Source organism: Penicillium crustosum (assembly GCF_028827405.1).
Source record: "Penicillium crustosum strain IBT 35664 chromosome Unknown utg000002l_segment0_segment0, whole genome shotgun sequence".
NCBI classification, from domain to species: Eukaryota; Fungi; Ascomycota; class Eurotiomycetes; order Eurotiales; family Aspergillaceae; genus Penicillium; species Penicillium crustosum.
In genome coordinates this window covers 7,148,389-7,170,869 of record NW_026623123.1, presented here as the reverse complement: position 1 = coordinate 7,170,869, position 22,481 = coordinate 7,148,389, and the positions used below count along the sequence as shown (strand labels likewise).

The following is a 22,481-nucleotide window of genomic DNA, read 5'->3' as shown; positions in this document are numbered from 1 at the left end:
GTCATCTTCAATTCCTTCGTTCTAGGCCTTGTTTTTCCCCTTCCCGGCAACAAAGCACAACGGCACAAGTGATGTGTGGGCTCGTTGCGCTACACTAACCCCGGCCCACTTGGTGTTCTAAACAATCTCCATCTCTCTCCAGTTTCCCCAACCCCTGCACCTGCTGCAGCCATTTTTCGCTTGTGCGTTACTGTACAGAATCCGATTTCCGGCAACAGCATGTGGTCATCGGCTATTCGTTCTGCTGTACCCTCGCATGTGTAACGACCCGTATTCTGCGCAACATCCCATCCGATCCTCGTGATATCTCATTCGCCCTTACCAACAACAACTCACTTCTTCACCGTCAAGCTTTCCCTGTCTAGGCGCCGTGCCTTGCTTTTTTGCTTACCCTTTTGGGCCCTGTGTCTGCCCAACTACCTGGCTACCTCTCGGGTCTCCTGACTTGTCTACGTCGTGCCAGTCCATTCTGACTCGACAGGGACCATGGCTGCGGAGTCCGAGAGGCTGCCTCACCTTAACGGCACCTCTGGTCGATCCAGAACGCCGAAGGATGTAGAGGCGGCGTCAGACGTTGTGCATCGATCGACCAGCCAAAATGGCATGATGGAACGATCCATCGTTACGTCCCAGACTCAAACCTTGTCTCAGGTCCCTAAACTTTTTCCCAATCCTCCTACCGCTTCCGCTCCCGCGTCTGCTACGAACTCCGCTGTTTCCTCCCGCGAACCCTCCCCGGTCCGACACTCCTCACGAGCCTACAATCCTTCTTCGCCTAGCCGGGTATCTTCACACTCACGGAAGACTAGCCAAGATCAATCCAGTCCGACCCGACACTCCAACGGCTTGACCTCTGGCCCACCTACAAACCCGCCAGCACCGAATCTTCAACGGTCCTCGTCTTCTCCTGTCAGATCACTTGTTCTCTCCGCTCCTGTCGACTCGGCCAATGTTCCCGGTCCGGAAAAGTCCAATATGCCATCATGGGCCGCGAACCGTCGCACAGAGCTGGATTCGACCCTTCCGAATACTTCGCTCAAAAGATCTTCATTGCCGTTGGAGGATTTCGCACCTAAGCCGGACCGAAATACAACCCGGACTGTCGCTAGAGGCGTCAGTGGACAAGGGCCCTCCCTAGAAACTGTCGAAGAGATGGCAAGCAATCCCTCTACCCCGTCCAGTGACACTCCTACCAAGCCGGTGATCCCAGAGGAGTCACGATTACACCGGATCGATGAAGACCCGGCTCCAACTGCTCCGCCTCAAACTTTAGGGAGTGGCAGTGACAGTGGTGAGAATCGGAGTTCGGAACCAAAGGAAGAGGCTCGTTCACAGGTCTCAGGCACGGCCAAACCACCCAAAACACTCATGTCACAGCGATCAACAACATCACTCAGTGCTGGCGCTCGTGGAAAGCCTGCTGATGGCTCAGTTCGCAACATGATTGTGGAAACAGAGACTGTCAGCTCGATACCGCAAGTCTCTATGGGAGTGGGAAATGGTGAGCGAGGCAGCGCTTCCCGCGCCGACCAGGGTACACTTCGCATGAAACCTTCCAATGAGACGATCCGTCCGCGCAAGGAAAAGAAAAAGACCCGCCGACCCAATGCCCTTCTTACAGCGGGCCCCGTAACAAGCAAAGCAGACATCTTTGAGGCTAGAGTGGCCAATGCAGTAGATGAGGCTGATGTTTCAGACTCTGACGAGACTTTCGTTTACGACTCGAACCCGCCTGATCCATACCCTTCCCGACCACCCCGGTATCATTCTCGGACTCCTAGTGCGACCTCGATGGCGAGTCAAGCGGACCAGATGTCTAGTCGTACCCGAGGATTGCGGGATTCTTCTCACGGTGTGACAGGCAAACGCAGCATGAAGTTTACCAACACCAATCCCTACAACAACAGCAGCATAGATGGAGATGGTGTCGAGGCCGATATGGCTCCGCGTTCTTCGAGGACTGATGGGAGTGGAACTATTACTCCCCGGCATCATAATTTGGGCCGCCTTCATGGACGCAACGGCGTGCACCCAAATCTTTTCGACAACGATTCTGCAACCTCGCAGAGTCAATCTCAAAAGTCTCCGCGCCATTTCATCGGTAATACGTATAGGCATTCACGTCACAGTAATACCCGGTTATCTCCCAGCTACAGAACCATTAACGGTTCCAAGAAGGGTAGCGAGCTTCACAGCTATGACTACGAGGCAGAGGGTGCAGACGATGAACGTACACCGTTGGTAGGGACACCACGTACAATCCATAGTCGGAATGGCCGACGGCCCAACAGTGCGAGCTTGCGGCAGATGGAGTACATGGCGCAGCGGGAACGCGGGGTTTTCGCTCGATTTGGCTCATGCGCTATCATCTTCCTCATGTTGTTGATTGTCGCTGGCGGTGCCACCTCATTCGTCATTGCAGCAACCCAGCCCCTGCTCGATGTCCAAGTTGTTGCGATTCAAAACGTGCTAGCTTCGGAACAGGAAATCATGTTGGATTTGAACGTGCAAGCCGTCAATCCCAACTTGTTCCCTGTGACCATTGACGACACCGATGTCAACATATTCGCTAAGAGTCGCTTTGTTGGAACCGACAAGCTTTGGCGTGAGCATGGTGATCTGGATAATTTCCCACGCGTGGAGCAAAGCCGACGTCGCTGGCAGTTGTCACGAGCCGTGAAGTGCCTGGGCAATGTGAACTGTATCAAGGAAGCCATGCCTAGCCACTCTGACCCCCACACCAGCGACGGGGTCGACAAGGGCACAGATCCCCCAACCGATCCAGAAGGCGACCCACGATCAATGTTGCTTGGCCGCGTGTTCCACTTCGATTCCCCACTGTCTTTCGAATCATCTCCCTGGAATCATTTGACTTCCAGCTCCAAAGGACAGATCCGCCTACCCCGGCCAGGAAACAAGACTGAGGCTGGAGGCACAGAGCGCTGGGAGCGAGTCCTCCAACACCCCTTCGAGTTAACTGTCCGCGGCATCATCAAATATCAGCTTCCACTCAGCTCCCGCTACCTCTCGGCGTCTGTTAGCTCCAGCATCAAGGTGGTGCCTGATACCGATGACAACGATCCAGAGCAAACATCTCCGAGCAACGGCACAGTGCAGATTTCTGTACCACAAAAAAACGCAGCATCCATTCGCCTTCCACTCGATACTCGGTCCACCGGATCGGGGAATTCGAGACGACCTTTTACGGCATAACAAATTTAGCGATAGATCGATATCATTGACTTACGACAGCCCTATTTTTTTTTTTTTTTTTAATTACTTTTTACTCTTCTTTTATTCTTCATGTAACGCGACGAAAAGCAAAGAGCCTATTGCCTTCGGCGGCTCACTCTGCATACATCATACAGATACGCAGTATGGCCCCTATCTTTCCTTGAGACTTCTTTCCGCAGTATACCCCATTTGCAATTTTCGTCTTTTTGCGCTCGCCTTGGGACATTTCTATCACGGATCAACTCCGTATGGACCTTGTCATCCTTTTCCGTCTTCTCTCTTGTCTTTTAACAAAACGATCTCGGATATGGCTTTTTCTTTTGCTGGCCACTTCCTTCCTTGCAATGGATGCGATATCTGCTACATACGCTCCCTCCATCCATTCCTTACACAGCAGCCATCCATGTCTTTTTTACCAGGTTTTATTCGAGGTTCTTTTCCATGTCTATTCTTGGTGCGAAGCACGCTGTATCTGTACGAGTTGTCTGGTTTCTGGCTGATCTTGGAATCGCCCTTGTGTTATCTTTTTGTACGGCTGGACTTTTGGGAAAGGTTTTTATTCACTATTAGCTCAGTCTTCGAATACGAGACGGGTTGGGCTTTTCATAATGTTGTTTCATACTATTAGATGGGTTTGTGTCTATATTTCCTTTTTGTTTCGGTCTCTTGTAAACATATATGGTTATTCTTTCGGGTTTGGGGATATACAAAACTAGGTTTAGTTATAGAACAGATATAGATATTACTTCGATATAATTCAACTGGTCTTCTGACTCTGCACATGATATCCGCTTATTAGTTGTTGTATGTAACTTGACTATACTCTTACTATTATATACCCAAAAGAAGATTGGAAATATGATCTATACCATCTTATATAAAATAAAATAAAGCAAGCATTGCATTATCTGAACACACTTACACATCATAAAATCATTATCATCGTCGGCAGCAGGCATCATTCGTAACCGTTGTAACCAAGATTGACCAGCATAAAACATCAAGGATAAAACAGCAAGATAAAATAAGATAAAAAGCCAAAGAGATAGGAAAACGTAGAAAATAAAGTTCGTCAAGCCAGAAAATCCACCTAAAGCAGAAGAAATAGACGGAAGGTCAGGGGGATGGACGGGGATAAGTGGGATAGAATGAAGCACCACACAGCAACCCGCTAGAACAGAACCTTGCTGAACCTGTTCACTAGATCCTCGAATTTATCCACAGCAGGGTCCCGCTCGGGAAGAAGACGGCCTTGCCCGTCGAAGCGGTTGGGTAGGTCGATGGTCGAGTCAGACTCTGCTTCGGAGGCTTTGTTCTGGTCTCTTTCCTCGTGGTGTCTTGGGGCTGGTGAGTGATGTCGATGGTGACTAGAAGCAGGGCTAGGATGGGGCATATGCGGGTAGGGGACCGATGAGGAACGTCGGCGACGATGGTGATGGCTATCATGATCTTGGTCGCGATGGTGGTTTCTATCACCGCGAGGCGAAGATGAATATGGATCAACGGTAGAGTCACTATCATCAGTCTCGTAGCCAGGATCGCGCGGGGAATCTGTCAAGTCGAAAGCGACAGACTTCGAGACTTGTGGCGGTTGGCTAGTTGACCGGGATGGAGATGGAAATGGGTGAATGTTTAAACCTGGCGGTGGTGAATTAGCTTTTATTGCAAATATAGAGTCACAGTTGTGGTTCATTGAACCCACCCTTGTGCGCGTGGTTTGCATCAGGAGGTAGGGTGGAGCTGCTCACATTGTCATCAGCCCTACGCGGCCGAGGTGCGTACTGCTCGGGTGCTGGTCCTGGTCCCGGTCCCGGTGGTGCAGCGCCATAAGCGTAAGGCTGGGGAGGGGCAGCGCCAGGTGGAGGGGGGTAGTCTGCAGGATTGTAGGAAACAGGGGTACCGCTGTTCAGGTTGTAGGTTGAGTCGCCTGGGGGCGGGGGGAAATAGTTGTTGTTAGGGTAGTAGTGGGGGGTCAGCCATGGGCGGGGCACCCGGGGCCGTCTGCGGGGAAAGCGGGTATGGTTCTGGGTCATAGGATTCTTCATAAGGATCACGGTGGACGTTGTCGTCACGCTCTGGTTACACCACTAGTCAGGGTGAATATTTCTCGACAAAATTTGGGGGAAGTGGGGACTTACTGGAGTGTTCGCGTTCACGTTCGCGCTCTTTGGACTTGCGACGCTCGTTGTACTTGTGTGCGGCATATCCCAGCCCTGTTGCGCCTAGTGCGGCGCCCGCAAGGTCTCTTGAGCGGCTACGGTGCTTCCTGCTTCGTCGGCGGTGACCTTCGCGGTCAGAACCAGATGAACTGCTGTAGCGGGCTCGGCTGCGACTGCGGCTGCGAGTATGACGTCTGGGACCGTAGGCTTCCTGTGCATCGTAGTAGGGCGCGCCAGGCTGGCCGTAGTAATGTTCAGATGGGATACTACCTGCGACTGGATCGTTGCCGTATTCGATCAGGCCGGCCGAGTCGCGAGACGGATCAGGATAGGACTGTGACGGGGCGCGGCTGTGAGACCTTGAGCGATGGCGGCCCCGGCTCGAACCCTCCTTTTCATCTTTTTCACTCTTGTTCTTCTCGTAGAGACCAGTGGCAGCAGCAGTGGCAAGACCGGCACTCACAATGGGAAGAGCTTGTCTTAAACGACTGCGGGAGCGGGAGCGCTCACCCTTTCGAGAGCGCGAGTGGCTGCGGACCTTTTCGACCAGGCCAGCCACGGCCGCACCGGCCAGTCCAGCGCCAGCCATGTGCTTGCGGCGCTCAGACATACTGCGTTCGCCCTGTTCTTCACCCTTCTCCGAGCGACCCCGACTAACACCGCGAGAACGGGAGCGAGTGCGAGATCGACCCTTGCGCTCTCCGGCCTTAGACTTGCTACGCAATGCAGCCACACCAGCAGCCACGGCAGCAGCACCAACTCCCAGCTCAAGAAGAGTCTTTGCCCGGGAGTGCGAGTGAGAGCGGCTGCGGCTGCGGCTGCGACTGCGACTGTAACGGCTCCGGCCATGTCTGCTGTGGCGATGGGAAGAACGGTCATCTTCAAATGAATGAGCACGGTGGCGGCTCTTGCTACGGTGGTAGTAGTCCCGAGCACGCGATGCAGCATTCACAGCGACTGCACCAAGAGCACCGGCACCAACAGTCTTACCGATACGGCTAACGCCATGGCTGACTTCGCCATCCTTTTTGCTGTGGCTGCGGAACAACTCAGCCGCGCCAGCACCTACCAATGCACCCTCTGCCATATGGCGACGGTGGTGAGGGTGGTCGTCGTAGTCGCGGGTTTCCTTTCGGATGTAGACCATGCTGTCATCGCTGCTGTAGTCCTGATCACGATCACCGCGACGGCGGCGACTAGTCTGGGAGATTGAATCATCAGGGCTCAGCTCACGCCGGGAGCGATGGTCGTCGTACTCGCGGACTCGACGGTGACGGTGGTAGTAATACGGGTCCTCGTCGGCCTCAGAGCGGCGCACGACATCATACTCGGATTCACGGGGACTGGTATACGAAGTGCGGGCTTCACGAATAAGTACGGGTTGCTTTTAGGTGCCAATGGCCGTAGCAGTACAGGACTGCTCCATTCGTTCCAAGGAATCCATGGACCGAGAGTGCGGACGATTGGCATAGGGATGTAGGTACTCACGATCGTAGTAATCTCTCTCGTAGCGTGTGGGTGGCTCATACTCCACCTCTCGCTCATATCGCGAGACGGTCACAGGCTCTTCACGGTCCGTTTTGCGCCGGATTACCAACTCGCGCTCGCCGCCGAAAGAGTCATCATGTCTTGACATGAAGTCTCGGCGGTCGTCTCGACGATCGTCTTCAGGAGAAATGACGTAACGTTTGATTGACACGGGACGGGTCTCGTCCCAGTCTCGTTCGCGGTCTCTGTAAGTGTACGACATGGGATGTATTAAGGGCAGTGAGAAATGGGTAATGATTGAGGAATGAGTTGAGAAGTAAATAGTTGAAAGGCAAAAAAAAAGTAAGATGCACAATGCAGGAAATTGAGGGGGGCGGCAGGGAAGTGGGGGTTTGCAGAGAGAGCGCGATCAACTAATGGTCGAAGATTATTCCAATAGAAGTCTCCCGGGCTGATTCTGATTGGTAACGATTGTCTCAGCCAAACAAATCAAAGCCAAGAAAAGCCGAAAGCCCAGTGGGGTTTGAATAATGATTCAGGATGATGAAAGCCGTCCGCCGGTGTTCTGTAGGGCAGAGAGCGGAGTATCGGCACACGCCCAACCGGCTCAGCCTCAGACTAAAGGATCTGCAGGCAGCACCGTATCGGATTCGAAAGACTCGGAGTGGAGAGTTGAAAGACAAACGGGAGATTTAGCGATGAGGGGAGATGAGAGATGTGAAAGAGAGGATGGAAAGGAAATGAAAGAGGCAGAGAAGCAAAGATAAATGACATCCACGTGAGGCTCTCTCTCTCTCTTAACCTCAGGGTTGGCACACACTCTTTTTGCCCGGGGGCTGTGGCGAAACGGTCGAAACGCTGAAACGCTCGAAACGGTCGAAACATGGTGGCTTAGATTCAAATAATGTTTGTATAGAATTACAGTATTTTGTTTACTCTCTGTTGTTTGGTTCTTCCCGTTATCAATCCATGGGTTGTATCGACTGGCTCGGGTGGATTCCATGGTTCCTAACTTTTATATTGATACGTACATTACATGTACAGTACACCTTCTGTACAACATAATACTTCAATGCAGCACCTGCATTCCAAATGTCATCTGCTCTAGGGCTGCATTGACAGGTGTATCAGAGTCTAGAGGAATAGATTAGCGCTATATGCAAACAGTCATGAGAACAGCTTCCTGCAGTTTCAGCTGATAGGGGCACGAATAGATTAGCTATAATTCACATATTCTATTATTGATTAATAGATTGATCTTGATCTACATATGTTGTATTTTAGGTTGCCGTTTTAAAAATGATATCTTAGGAAGATTTGTTCCACTAGCCGCCCTGAAGTTGACATCATAGTACAAAAACCACCCCTGCGGATACCCTGCGGATATTGTTGTATCACATCCGGGGCAATAAGAGGCGTCGAATCCAACGCGCCCTGGTCTTTGAGTTTCTTTGTGGGAGCCCCGCGGATGACGTCAATCTCATGCGGGGCGTTCTCGGCTTATGCACTAAGGCTGAGTCCACTACTTCGCCCCGGTCTTGAACAAAAGATTTATGAAGATGCGGTGAAGTAAATATTGATAACGTTATAAAAGAGGAAAAAAAGGATTAATTTAACAGAGCCTCTCTTTGTTGTATACAAAAGCCTAAAAAAAATAGAGAGAATGAGCAATACTAAAATTGCTCGATCCCCCAAGTGCCAACTTGCATTGCGTTTCCTGATACAGAACCAGTATCACATCAAAACCTTGCTGGCAAATGTCGAGCCAAAGAGTACCAATACTGTCGAGGTTCACCCCAGGCTATTTAAACACGAGACAGCGCTTGTTAGATCTATGTTTCAAACCCCCCGAGGCACAGATGACGACAGGGTCACTCAGTCCAAAAGGCAGTACCAAGATGACGTCTGGTGCTTAATATGAACTGTGTCACACCCTAGACTCGTATGGCATATGTTGTGTCGGTGGCCAGCGTTAAAGTCAAGGTTAATCGTTACTGCGATGTTTCTCTTCAATTTCCACAGGAGTACATAGTAGTCGGGGGCGTATGCAGCCTCTGCCCTTATGTATCAACATAGGGCTTTGATAAGCCAATCAAAATGCCTAAGAATGGTACAAGGGAGGATATACGAAAGCAGCAAAAAGCATAAACTGTATAGAAGACTAATGTGTCTATGTATAACCGGATTTCCATCTTAATGCCAGTGATATTGCTGCAGTCTTACTGTGCAGCTTCCCAATGAAGATATCCCTCGACCACAAATCGAAATGAACCCCGGTAGTACATTCCGATCTTGACCATTCAATTAGATTTTCCTACCGAGTTTATTGTATTTTGGCTTAACGCGAACATTGATAACATGTAGTAGCTATCACAAAGCTACATAAGCGCCCTTCTTTCCGATACTTAGAAAAGCCGATTGTACAGCAACCATAATACACAAGGCCGAAATATCGATTAAGTTTGTATTGGACAGAATTAGCGCTGTCATTGTCATGCGGTATAATGGCAACTCTCCTTGTTATGCTGTTGAAGGGCCTTTATACACGACCAACGTAGGATGCAACACTACAGTGCTATTCTAAATCTCCGCCTTTCTAAATGCCTTAGGTACAGGCAACTTGACAGGGGTATCAGTGCGTGCTGTGTCCTGAATGAGATGCTCAAACGAAGGCGAGGATCCAACACGAGGCGTGAAAGGCTCAAAGTCCCAGAGATACCCGAGAGTGCGCAGGATTGAAGAAGCAGAGTAAGATACGACCTCGCCATCCGAGTTAATACCCTTCTGCTCAACCTGACCCTTGGCAATCCATGGCGAGATCAAGAGAGTAGGGACACGACCACCGAGACGGTCGAAGGAGAATGTATACTTCTCGCCGGAAGGCGCGATCTCGGTGTACGTCAGGTCATCCGGGCGGGTAGCCAGCGGAGGTGGGACGTGGTCATGGAAACCCCCTGTCTCATCGAAGGTGAGGATCAAGAGTGTCTCTTCCCACTGTGGGCTAGAGCGGAGTGCATCGTAGACATTCTTGATGAGTGCTTCGCCTTCAGAGACGAGACCAGTTGGGTGCATGGAGTTTGTACCCACGCCGCAGCATGACGGGTCAACGAAGGAGAATTCCGGGAGCGCACCAGCTGCCGCATCAGCGTAAAAGTTATCCAGAGGGACTGCTTTATCGGAGTTGCCGCTTGTGAAGGTCCAGTCGAAGAAATAGGCGTCGACCATGCTAGGGCTAGTGTAGTAATTCTTCCAGGTGTGGTTGGTTTCTGAGAGCTGCTGGAAGATAGAACGCTGAGTGAGAGCGTGGACATCTGGGTTGAAGGCATCATCGTTGGTGCCGTGACCAGCCGATGTGCCTGAGAGTACAAAAGCCCGGTTGGGATTTGTGGGCTATTTTACATGTTAGAAGGCGTGCTCATACGCGGCGGTTATAGAGCATGGAAATTTGTTCGGACTTACGCCAGGGTGGTCCGAATGCCAGTGGTTAAAGGTGAGATAGTTCTGCACCAATGTAGTCATCACTGGCACCTCATCCTCAATATAGTAGTTGATGACCTGCTTGGCCAGATAAGCCTTATCGGCATCGTCGCCATAGCTGCGCAGCTGCTCATGAACAAAGCCATGCTGAGTGGGAGTGAGCTTGCCCTCGGCAATGTGAACATTGCTTGGGGTGAAAGTGCCATAGAACTCGATATTGTTTCCAGTCACCGAGTGATCAGGATCATCCAGAACAGAGTCGAAGTCCTTAGCAGAGCTGCACACATTGCCAGCTGAAGGATCGGTCAAGTTGTACGGGTTGCAGAAAGGGCCGTTATTGATAGGGTTCTCCAGTCCCTTGAGAGTCTGCCCGCCGAGTAGGTTGTCCACAGAGCGGTTTTCCATTTCCAGGATGACAACATTTTTGATCTTGCTCTTCAGATTGGCGATAGAATCCGAAGAATGAGGGGATTTCTGAGCCTTTGCATCAGCGGAGACCGCCGCCGCAAAGGTCAACAGGCCAAGAAGGGCACTGAGGTTCATTATGAATCAAGAGGACAGTCTGGTCCAAGGCCTGGGCAGAGTGCTTGGTTTTGTGAGATTTGAATCAAAGGATGTGTTGTGGTGTCTTATATGTTGCATTTAACCAAATATCCCTGGCATTCCTCAGAACAATCCAATTTCCAAAATCCCCTTCCACGTGTTGCTCTGAAAATTACAGCTCGGTGGCGTTCTATCTAAAAAGAAGCATGGATATGAAAAGCAGTAGTGATCAAGCTGCGGGGTCATATAAATTAACACTCTCACGAGGCGGGGGTGGACAGCGCCAATATGAAATGCACCCGATTGGCGATCGTCGCATCGTCCCCATATTTCCACATGTGATTTGCTGTTTGGAATTAATCGGCAGGCACCTCGATCACGTAAAAGAGGTACCAGCAGCACAGAATGTTGTGTTTCACGCCTTTGAGGCCGGCGGATTGGCACTTACCACCACGCCAAGCATTCGCACCGGCTGCAAAAGTGCCAACGCACGAAGAATGATCCTAGAAAACAGGGTCACGAGTTGCCTGGCCAAGTTTGGTATGTTGGCCTGCAAGCAATTCCATTCGGTCCACTTCGTGCCGTGTGGAATTCCCCGGACCACAACAAGACAACTGCCGTGGGGTTTCACACGCTAGCATTGTCTGAACAAAGTGTGACTTCCACAATGCTCAAGATAAAGTGTCGATCATTTTAAAGGCCAAGACCTGATGCCTCTTAAGTCAAGTATTTGATCTCGCTTGGAGTTGCGTCTCATGCGCTCCGACGGCCGTGCGGGCAGCGAAGGCGGTGATTGGCTATCAACCTGAGAACAACCAACAACCTTAGGTGGTGAGCTAGATTTGGCTATTTTGTAGAGTCCGATGTAGTATTCGGAGCATATGCAAGTGTTACGGACACAAAATCATAAAGATGCGGGGGTAAAACCGACCTATGTCATACTTTTTCCACCGAGAATCACTCATTATATATCTACAACACAGAGTGAAAATGTCAAGCATTTTATTGGGCTACAGTAATCTAATATAACAGATATATAAAATCTAGACTACAGACTACAGGTTGATTCTGCCCGCTAGCTGCTGATCCAAAATGAAGAGAAGCATCAAGCAGGGACAATATACTTCCAAAAGAAGAATGTGGATCTGAATATCACGTGTTAATGCCTTAATAATGTATTCAGTCGATGCCTGCAGATTCTGGCAGATTCTGGCTGACTATGCACGCAATTTCATAATTACCAATACCCTGAAGTGATAATAATGATAATGTCTATACATTTTTAACCAGACGCTCTACCTTCTAACCCTATCCAAAGCTGATTATTTAAAAACCCACAAATTATTCCTCCAGGGCTACATCGGGGCAACTGTCGATGATGCCATCTTCAAATGTCTCCGACATTTAGCGCCACAAAAACAATTAATAATCATGCCTGGATTTCCAATCGAACATCTCCCCATACTTTGTACCTATATATAAGGTATATATATAGGTTAAAAAATCGTCTTTCGTTTCTAAATCGTCATATAAGAGCATCCTCGTACTGTGAAAACACATCCCCTCTCATTTGAAGAGCTCAACAGCCCCCCACTCCGCTATCGCGAGGAAAGCAAAAATCATCCAATAACACCAAACCATTACCAAAATGACGACAGCAGCATTCAGATACATCGATCGAGCTTCATACGACCCCAACGCCACAGAGCCATTCAAGAAGCCCTGGGGCAAAGTCGACGGACCAGGCCGGTCCTACCAACTCACAGAATTGGAACGCAAAGTCGAGGACCTGCGAGGCCAAGAGTCTCATTACACAACAGACAATTCCGGCTTCGCCTTATACAACTCACCGGCGAAAGAGACGGCATTCACCGACGACGCCAAAGTGCGCGCGGGGTACTACGCAGAAGTAGAAGAGCTACTCCGCAAGAAGCTACCCGGGGTGAAAAAAGTAGCCATCTTCGACCACACCATCCGGCGACGGACGCCGGGGTCAGCGCGCAGTCCTGTGCAGCTGGTGCATGTGGACCAAACGCCCCGAGCTGCCGAGGCGAGAGTGCGTCGCCACCTGCCCGAGGATGAAGTAGAGGAGCTGTTGAAGGGTCGATACCAGATTATCAATGTCTGGCGTCCGATTGAGAATCCGGCTTCTGATTTCCCGCTGGCGCTGATTGATTGGAGGAGTATTGCTCCTGATGATTTTGTTAAAGTTGATCTTCTTTATCCGAAGGAGTGGCAGGAGAAAGGAGAGGTGGCGCCTGATTCTGAGTCGATGTTCTCTACGGAGGGATATGAGGTCAAGGGGGAGACTTATGCTATCGCTCCTAATGAAGGACATCGTTTCTTTTACGCTAAGGATATGACGCCTGAGGAGGTCATGTTCATCAAGTGTTTTGATTCGAGGAGTCATACTATGACTGAGGGGAAGACGGATATTGCGCATGGGTCGGGACATACTGCTTTCTTTGATCCGCAGACTCCTGCTGGGTCGCCGGGGAGACAGAGCATTGAAGTTAGATGTCTGGTTTTTTACGAATAAGCATAAGGGGGTTTCATGTTGCTATGATTGATGTATTCAATTCAAAATATCATATCTTTCACAGTTTCTATCGTATATATCGTCTATATAATCACTGTTCATGTCCCGAGGTCATAGATGTGTGGGGCTCGGCCGATAGCCACTTATCTTTCCGATATTGCACACTTCTTGGCCCCCAGTGTCATTAGAAGGCGCCTTTGATAAGTTAATCTACTAACCTTGAGATATACGTACAAATCTCTGTTGAATCTGGAAAAGATACTCGTATTACCAATTAATCCGGTCTTGGCAGGAGTATATCTGCAAACTTCATCTGTGAGTCACGGAACATCCCCATATTACGTCTCCGTATTTAAAGACCCCTCTCTCCACGATATCAAATCTTAATCTTTTGACTCTTCACCTCCAATAGAAACCTCGCATATTCATAGCTTGCATCTACCGAGGTGTTTTTCCATTTTCTCATTATTACATCAAGAGCACCCAGAAAGCCGGCCAAATAGTGAGCCCTAACACCAATAGCCCCTCATACTCTCCCCATAAACATACTAACATCTACCCCAGAATTCCAAAAATGTCCTCACCAACATCAGAAATACGAAACCAACCCAAAACCTGGACGAAAGGAGAATACTTGGTCTCAACCGACACATCCCTAATCCCCATCCAAACCCTAAACACCTGGTACGCGGGTGAAGAATTCTACTGGGCAAAGCCAATGCCAGAGCCCGCATTGCGCGAAACAATTCAGAACTCCCTCTGCTTCGGGCTATACCACAATCCAAGCCAGTCAGACAAGTCACCAGAGAACGACACCTCAAAGTCCACGCTCGAATTCGTCGGTTTCGCCCGCTGCGTAACGGACTACACAACATTCCTCTTCTTGACAGATGTCTTTGTCCTGTCCTCGCTCCAGGGCCTCGGTCTGGGAACATGGCTTGTAACCTGCGTGCAGGAGGTAATCGAAACGATGCCTTATTTGCGGAGATCGTTGCTGCTTACTGGGGATTGGAAGCGGTCGGTGCCGTTTTATGAGAAGGTTATGGATATGGAGCTTATGATATGTAATCCTCCAGTTGATGGGAAGGATGCAGTCGGTTTTGCTGTTATGCAGCGGAAGTCGTGGGGTGCTCCTGGGTTTGGGGAAATGCCCTAGATATGGCCCATTAGGTTCATAATAGGGTTATTATAAATAGAATTATTGTTGTTGTAGATAGAGGTATATAATTGATTTAAAAAGGCACGCTTTTTGTTTTCATTCTCTTCATTTCTCATATCACTCATGACCAAACATTATAAGAAAATAGATAATAAGTCTCCCAGGCTAACCAATTCCTGTATGCTCCACGCCAAAACCCTGGCTCCTAGCTCCTAGTTCCTAGCCCCTAGCCCCGAACCCTGAAATTCAAATGGTCATCAAGAAATCATCCCGTCATATCGCGTCTCTAATCGAATCCATAACCCCCATTCGTAGCCCCCAACGAATCCCACGGAATAGAATTAGGCCCAATCCAATTCTGCGGATGCATCGGTCCGAAGCTAGAATGCATGGTGTGCTCACTGGAAGTCGATGCAATAGTCGGCACTGGCGATCCAGATTGCGAGTGCGGGTGCGAGATTGCATAGTTATCCTGCATTGTCATCCCTGGGGAGAGGTTTGGCATTGAGAGTGGGATCTGAATGCTTGGTAGGAGGTGATTGTGAGACTGGGATTGGATATTGGCTTGGTTTTGTTGGTTCTGTTGGTGTTGAACCTGGGCTTGCACTTGAGCATGGACTTGGGCCTGGGCTTGGAGGTGGGATTGAGAGTGAGTGGGTGATTGAGGGTTGTACTTTGTCGAGGCGACGTCGCTGGTTTGTATATTAGTCACTGTTCTGGAGACGGGGGGGACTAGGTAAAAGCGGGGTGCAACTGGAACATACATCATCTGTCGAATTATGGGGACGGCCTTGCTGCAGAAGACACTGCGGACTGAGAGCGAGGCGAACATGTCTAGTGCTCGATCGAGGATGTCTTTGATCTCTTCGTACTCGGACTGGCCCTCGGGAATGAGCAGGATGACGGCTAGTGTGACCGCAGCGTGGAATGCGTGGAAACTGCCTAGTCCGCTGGTGTACCATTTGTAGGGTTTGAAAGATGGTGTCTCGAGGAGCGTTTCAAAGATGGAAAGTGAAGCCTTGGCGGACGCGATGCACTTTGCCCTTGTAGAGCAAGTTTCAGGTGTAATCTCGCCTTGTAGGTAGCGGCAGAGACTAGGGCGGAGAAGAAGGAGAAGAAGCTGATGGATCTGGCTGTAGAGGATGTGGTGGTTGGCTTGGTGTTGAATGGGTAGAGGATTATTTGTATCGAGAGCATAGCGAGCCTCGACCATTTCACGGACAGATATGATTTCCGCTTCCAGGTGTGAGGTAGTGAATCGGGATGTACTTGGGTAGCTGAATATTGTCTCACAAATCTTCGAGGAGATTTTGTAAAGTCGGAAATTCAAAAGAAGGTAGGTCATCTGCGTTGGGCGGGGGAATGTTGAGGGTGCTGGCCTTTTCAAGCTAGGGCTGGTGAGCAGGTCAACGTCGTCAATGTCCGCAGGCATTTTCACGTCCTGCGTTAGACTATGCTGGTCGAGACTCCCAAATGCTGTGTTTTGGATGGTATATAGCATCATTAGCCCGGCCCAGACTCGTCGTCGCTCTTCTCGCTCAATTGGCCCCAGAGTAAACCGCTCCGGGTCTAAATGGCAACCCATTGATATTGCAACATGATGTGTAAATCCTAGCAATGTCCAGATCGGCAGACCACGGTGAACTCGGGCATAATTTATCAGAACTAAAGCTTGTAATGAGTTGATCGAATGTCGGGACATCACCCCATCGGCAGCGAGGCACCGTAACGCGGCAGATCGATACCGTGCTGACAGCACTTTGATATTTCGACTGACCGTTCGCTCCCGGCCCAGATCAGACAATAAAGGATGATCATCATCGAGAGCGCTTACAGCGATTGCTAAAATGGCGAATAGCAAAGCTAGCCAGGAGGTAGACACACTTCCGGGATCATGACAGAAATGCTGATACTCGGCTTCGAACGTCAGATCGTGAAGAATATGAAAAACCTAACCTATTGTCAGCTAACGTTCCCTTCCCCTTTTCTTTCCATATAACATACCGAGGAAAAGACCTGAAAATAGACATCCTTGAGAGTATCACAATACCGGCCCGGCGGTAGAATCGACAACAGCTCAGCCCGCGAGATACTCCCATTCCGAGCCAAGGGGATTTGCAAATCATCATCATCATCCGCGATATCCGAATCTAAATTCGGCAAACACTCCGCAGCGGGGCTCTTCGCCACTAACGACTCCCACTGCGAGGCCAATGGCACATAGCGCACATGGCCCGAAGGAGAAGTACGAAGCGTGCCAACATTATCCAACATGGGGCCGAGGGAGTCCCATGTCTCAGGTTCGGAGAAACTACCAGCTGCACTCGTCCCACCTAGTGGCGAGACCGCGCCACCAGTGGGAGTGCCAGCATGCGAGCTCATTTGCTTCTGGAGCAAGCCTTCCAGGTTCCGAATTCGCGCTAGCAGTTCGTTTTGCACCACGCTGTCGCCGGGTGAAGATTGCTCAGCTGACAACCGCGGTTGGCCGAGATAGATGCAGTCTTCGGCACCTAGACCGCGGCGCACGCAGGTTTGACATGGCCGGCCGTCGCGCGAGCATCTGATCTTTCGTGTTCGGCAGGCCTGACAGCTGATGGGGAGGCGCTTGCCTGTTGAACGGGATGAGGCCATAGATGGGATGAAGTGTCGAGGTTGCACTGAATAAAAGCAGCGCATTCACCTCCTCGTTTTGAGGGGTGGAGAAATATCGAGAAGGTTGTCGAGTGGGGAGGAGATGCTTCTTGGGAAAATTGAATGACCGGTTTCAAAAAGGGGTACTCGATGTCTGTTGTCGGTGTGGATGGGTTTGTCGTCTGATCATGGGCCTATAGAAAAAATAGAACTGAGAACCCACATTGGGATGAGCGGGGATATTTGACGTTTTCAAAGTTAAGATAAGGAGGGGACTGTCAAAGCCTTCTATACTTCCGGCCGATTGAATTTATAATAGGAGGCAACCTCATTTCTGGCATATTGGGGTTGCGTCAATCGGAGTAAAATATTAGCGGCATACTTATTTGCCCCTGTGCCGATGATGGTCCGAACATAAAATCATAAAAAAGATAATTATTAAAAGGGTCTAGGGGGTTGACAGCCCTGAAGGTGACAACATTCCTGATACGGGGAGCCCGATGCATGAAAACGAAGGAGCTTCTAGAAGGGTGGAAATGGGGTCCTCGGGGATCCTGGGCGATCCAAAAGTTTAGCGGAAACGAACATCCCCGATTCTACTAACCAGAATACAGTATAGACCGTAACAGATCACTGGGATTGTTTAATCCTATTAGGGCTTTGATACACTTTGAATCCATGGTTTCATGGTGGCTCGGGCCTCCCCATACACCCTTTCGGAACCACCCAACGTCCTTTAAGGCCGAAGATACTGCGAATATACTACGACATGTATGTTTTGCTTTTTTTTGGTTTAATTTTTTTTTTTTGGTTTTTGCGACTGATGTAAGTGGAGAGAGTGTGCGACACCAACACGTAGACTGTAGGAATAAGTCAATGTTAAAAGCCGAGTTGCCGTTTGCCACTAGATGGGCTAAGCCACACAGGCTTGCCGATCATTGCCCCTTGCTTCAGCTTGTCCGTAATGAACTGCCCAAAATAGCCAAAATAGGACGATGACTGGTTAGTGTGGTTTTCCTCAGCCACCTGCGCCATGACAACAAACCTGGGAATCCACCCCCTGTCTACTCCTGTTTTGATATGTTTTGTATATTGTACACTTGGAAATTAACCCTGGTCTCCATAAACGTGAAAATTCTGATTAAGTTTTCAGCCGGTGTCAATGTGAGTTCCATGTCAGAGCTTGAAATTGTTTATTTTTCTTAATTTCTATAGAACGGAGACCCCGGTTCACTTCGGAGATTTGAGATTTTACAAATTTCTGTTATATTGGCTGATATCAAATGACCCCCTAATACAAGGTAGATCATAGATCATTTAATATTGCAATACTAGAATATTAGAAAAATAGAATAATAGAATAGTATAAAGACTTCGTGCGGCTCCGCATCTCATATTCCCATTGTGTGTAACGATCGTCTCTGTGGGCTCGGACCCTTCAGGGCTCGTGTTCCTGGCTCTCGGGAATCCGGTGATTTTAACGTTGAACTAGTTAAACCTGCCTGAGTGTCTCCGAGGTAAATCCGAGGAAACTGCCGGAAATATTTTTTTTTTTCAAAGAATAAACAAAGTAAGATCGATAGATTTTTGAAAAGAAAACAAGAATGCGAGGCCAAAGAGTTATGCAAAAGTACGTGGCAAATAATCTTCCAATTTCAGGAGAATCCAGGGGAGAGACGACCGTTCCAAATAATCACACGTGGTTCAACATATTCCCCCAGGTTGTGGTAGCTCTGATGATCTTCGGTAGTGATCATCCGACGCGTGGCGATAAAGTTTCTAAGGCAATATGTAGATGCTGACCAGGAAGGGGTTCGATAGCTACGGAGTATACAGGAGTATTGCATATTGCAGGGATGTTTGAGGCACTATGGAGTAGTCGATATTGGACTATCGCCTCCAACCAAGAATTGGCAACATGTGATTTCCGCACAAATCACCATCGGTCGAATGGGGAATTACTTCGTATACGTCTGATCTGGACTGCTCTAGTTCTCCATGTTCGTCTGGTGGGGAACCCAGGGCTGAAACGGGGGCAAAAACATAACCTGCGTTCCATAGTTTCTATGACTGCTTTAATTTAAATACTTCAGCCTAATACTCATGCAGCTTAACAACTGCTTGTTTGACTTTGTGGCTTCGGTAGTTCTGGGGCAAATTACATTACTCCATAAAAAATGTCATTTTAATCTCCAGTCAAAAGAAGGGGGTTGGAAATGTGCAATCTCGCATTTCCTTAGGCTACAACACGGTGAAAAGTTTGAATACATGTGCACTTCTACTATGTAACTAAGATTGAGGTTGAATTTGTATTTGTATAATCACCTTAGGTTAATCCCCACAAACCCCGGCCAAGGAAGTTCAAACGGCATTTGTTGTTCCATGGGTCGATTCAATGTGCTGCGTCTCGCCAACCACACTAATCGCACGCTTAGGTCCCTCGTCCTGATCCACGACCCGGTCACCGAATGCAGCAGCCACTTCTTCAAGAGTCTTTTGCTTGGTTTCCCTAATCAAGGTTAGCTCGTCGACTCTTTTCATATATCTGTATCTTCATCTCCGATGAAACAAATAAAACGGAAATAAACCAACGACTTACGGGAAGTAAAAGTAAGCGATCACTAAGAAGAATGCAGAGCATGCTACAAAGACGTAGTAGTAGTTCTCGTGAATGTTGGCAAAAGCACTAGGTCCAGCCTCGGTGACTATTTTGGGTAAAGAAGTTAGCAATTGCAGACACGGAAGCACTATCTTTCATAATAATGAAGGGTAAACATACTGCCAACATTAACGATAAAGTGAGATGCGGCGGCAAGACCCATCACCTTGCTGCGGAGAGCAACAGGAAGAACCTCGGCACCATACAGCCATGTGGTACTGTTGAGCATACCATCTAAAAAAACCCCAGAGTTAGCGATGATTTCTTGCGGCCTTGGTCCGAATCCGTACAATAGCAAACCACAAAGAGGTAGATTCCAAGAATCGCGAAGCCCTTTCCGACGCGGTTGTCTGTATGCTGGAACTGCCTCTGCATCACCGCGGCGTAGATTTCGATCAGGACAACACCAGCCAATCCGGTAATCAGCATCCTGTGGGGGTTAGCGGCAGGCACGTCAGATGATAACTCAGAGGATCTACTTACTTCCGACGTCCCCATTGATCGGTCATATACATTGTAGTGACCGAGTTAGACAAAAAGGCAATGGTACCGTAGACTGCAGCCAAAGCAAGGATCGAGTGGGATCCGATTCCAAGGCCCTTGTATAGAATAGCTAAGAGATACATTAGCATTCCAACAGTTCCAACTCCGGCACTCGCCAAAACTCACTCTGATAATACTGAATGACATTGACACCCGTCAAGCTTGTCATTGTCTGCACAGCAATAGACCTAAACATCCCAGTCAGTTCCCAATCACGCAATCTAGCAAGAAATAAAAGGAAAAACTCACACAAGCACCCGATGTCTAAACAATTTAAAGATCTCCCGGTAGGAAGTCAATTCCCTCTCCATCTCATACTCAATCTGCGCCTTCATAAGCCCGAACTCCTCCTCCATCTCCTGGAGCGGAAGCCCACGCCGAATACGCGCAAACTCACTACGCGCCAGGTCAATTTTTCCTTGACGAATCAGCTGGCGCGGCGAATTAGGCATGAAAGTCGCAAGACCAATGAACATGATAATTCCCCATGGGATCTGGATACCCAAAGGCAGACGCCATTGAATGGGGCCGTAGGGCGCGTAGCTGCAAGCATAGCCGACCCAGTTCGACATCATTGTTCCGAATGAGATGCCGCAGCCGGAGATTCCACCGATCAGACCGCGGTATTTTGGGTCCGAGATTTCGCTCAGGTAGATTGGGACCGTTGCGACCATTCCACTTAAAGGTTGTTAGTTTTGGCCGGTTTGTATGCAAGTTTGGTGGGGAGTAATATGTGGCTTACCCTACTGCGAAACCAGCTAGCACGCGGCCGGCGAGGAACATGCCGATGTTGACGGAGGCGGTTTGGATGACAGTGCCGATTGTCACCACTATGCACATCATTTGCATGAAGCGGATGCGGCCGAGGCGGTCGCCGATGAATGTTTGTGTTAGGGCGCCGACGGCTTCGCCGGCGATATACACGGCCACAACCTAGAATAGTCAGTTTCTAGGTCTGATTTGTCGGGGTAGGGGTTAAATGGTTGGGTGGCTGGACATACAGCTCCTGTGATGCCATTTGATGGCTTTTGCATATAATCAATCCAGCTTTGGTGGGCAATTGCTAGTCAATCGTTAGTTTGAATGACGAATGTGGAATTTGCGGATAATTGGAACTCACTAGTTGTGGCAATGCCAGTATCAAATCCCTATTCAATCGTTAGAGCTAGCTTCGCGTAGTACACGGTCCAAGATCAAATGATCTAAGAAGAAATCAACCTACAAACAAGAATGTGCCTATAGCAGCAAAGAAAGCAATACCCAGCGAATACCATAGAGCCATCTTGAATTATTCTTGATTCTCTGCGGAATCAGATAGGGATATTAAGAAGTAAAGAGAAACCGCAGATCAAGAACTAAAAAAACAAGAGCTACCCTGGTATATTAGTATATCAGCTGATCTTTCACAGAAACAAGCCGGGCAACGTCCGACGGGCCGAGGATGCGTCACACAGCAGAGAGACAAGGGATAGACGACACAGACGCCCATTGTCGGAGGAGGGCCGACAGACCAATTCCTGGGGAAGCGGGGGAACTGGGGTAGGGTGTAGGTACGAGAGGTCTCCACTACGAGAAATCAACGCGGTCATTGGGATGTCTATGAGCCGTTTAGCCTTGTAAGATAGGAAGACGGCTGGTTCAAGGCTCTCCTATGGTCCCCCGGAATGCGGGGTCGGTGTCCTCCAGGGTAAGTCATTCGGCAAGGATCCGCGTCTTCATATCATGTCCTTTCAAGTCCGGTATAAAGACTCCCTTCCATGTTTTACCCGGGCCAATGGATGAAACCCATTCTGCTGAAAACCGGGTTACCACTTTGGGACTTCTTGGCATTTACTTCACCCCCACGCTCGTCATCTTGACCTTGGGGGTGTTTCTCGCCTTGGTTCTATTGTGTTCTGATAATATGCTTGCTTCTTTTGAGAATATAGGTGGACTAGAATATGGTGGATGTACAAAGTACCTAGGGCCAAAATATCATATGTCGCTAGGGAGGTCCTTGTCAGCTTCTCGGAGAGAACCCGATGGCTGTGCCAAGGTTGAACCAAAGTA

The 22,481-nt window shown here is 49.2% G+C and overlaps 7 protein-coding genes across 7 annotated transcripts; 3 read left to right on the top strand and 4 right to left on the bottom strand.

Moving 5' to 3' along the window:
- Nucleotides 1–486: 486 nt before the first annotated feature.
- On the top strand, nucleotides 487–3,213 carry N7487_006240 (putative phospholipid metabolism enzyme regulator; the record flags this gene model as incomplete). Its single annotated transcript, XM_056873987.1, has 1 exon — nucleotides 487–3,213. The coding sequence occupies one exon, from the start codon at nucleotides 487–489 to the stop codon at nucleotides 3,211–3,213; it is 2,727 nt and encodes a 908-aa protein (XP_056731707.1).
- A 1,192-nt stretch (nucleotides 3,214–4,405) lies between these two features.
- On the bottom strand, nucleotides 4,406–7,170 carry N7487_006239 (DUF3824 domain-containing protein; the record flags this gene model as incomplete). Its single annotated transcript, XM_056873986.1, has 4 exons — nucleotides 6,882–7,170; nucleotides 5,347–6,755; nucleotides 4,937–5,309; nucleotides 4,406–4,872 (listed from the first exon to the last, which is right to left on the bottom strand). Exons 1-4 carry the CDS (start codon nucleotides 7,141–7,143, stop codon nucleotides 4,406–4,408), a joined length of 2,511 nt encoding a protein of 836 aa, XP_056731706.1. The 5' UTR covers nucleotides 7,144–7,170.
- A 2,291-nt stretch (nucleotides 7,171–9,461) lies between these two features.
- N7487_006238 (phosphoesterase superfamily protein) lies at nucleotides 9,462–10,901 on the bottom strand (the record flags this gene model as incomplete). The annotated part of the gene is made up of 2 exons (XM_056873985.1): nucleotides 9,462–10,271; nucleotides 10,341–10,901. 2 exons carry the CDS (start codon nucleotides 10,899–10,901, stop codon nucleotides 9,462–9,464), a joined length of 1,371 nt encoding a protein of 456 aa, XP_056731705.1.
- Nucleotides 10,902–12,549: 1,648 nt separating this feature from the next.
- On the top strand, nucleotides 12,550–13,440 carry N7487_006237 (uncharacterized protein; the record flags this gene model as incomplete). Its single annotated transcript, XM_056873984.1, has 1 exon — nucleotides 12,550–13,440. The coding sequence occupies one exon, from the start codon at nucleotides 12,550–12,552 to the stop codon at nucleotides 13,438–13,440; it is 891 nt and encodes a 296-aa protein (XP_056731704.1).
- Nucleotides 13,441–14,014: 574 nt separating this feature from the next.
- N7487_006236 (GNAT family N-acetyltransferase) lies at nucleotides 14,015–14,596 on the top strand (the record flags this gene model as incomplete). Its single annotated transcript, XM_056873983.1, has 1 exon — nucleotides 14,015–14,596. The coding sequence occupies one exon, from the start codon at nucleotides 14,015–14,017 to the stop codon at nucleotides 14,594–14,596; it is 582 nt and encodes a 193-aa protein (XP_056731703.1).
- Nucleotides 14,597–14,885: 289 nt separating this feature from the next.
- N7487_006235 (Zn(II)2Cys6 transcription factor) lies at nucleotides 14,886–17,230 on the bottom strand (the record flags this gene model as incomplete). The annotated part of the gene is made up of 3 exons (XM_056873982.1): nucleotides 14,886–15,291; nucleotides 15,364–16,550; nucleotides 16,604–17,230. The coding sequence occupies 3 exons, from the start codon at nucleotides 17,228–17,230 to the stop codon at nucleotides 14,886–14,888; spliced, it is 2,220 nt and encodes a 739-aa protein (XP_056731702.1).
- Nucleotides 17,231–19,591: 2,361 nt separating this feature from the next.
- Nucleotides 19,592–21,714, bottom strand: hxt8 (uncharacterized protein; the record flags this gene model as incomplete). Its single annotated transcript, XM_056873981.1, has 11 exons — nucleotides 19,592–19,739; nucleotides 19,830–19,935; nucleotides 20,010–20,123; nucleotides 20,180–20,319; nucleotides 20,373–20,502; nucleotides 20,559–20,620; nucleotides 20,682–21,110; nucleotides 21,175–21,365; nucleotides 21,434–21,495; nucleotides 21,553–21,580; nucleotides 21,655–21,714. 11 exons carry the CDS (start codon nucleotides 21,712–21,714, stop codon nucleotides 19,592–19,594), a joined length of 1,470 nt encoding a protein of 489 aa, XP_056731701.1.
- Between the last annotated feature and the right edge of the window lie 767 nt (nucleotides 21,715–22,481).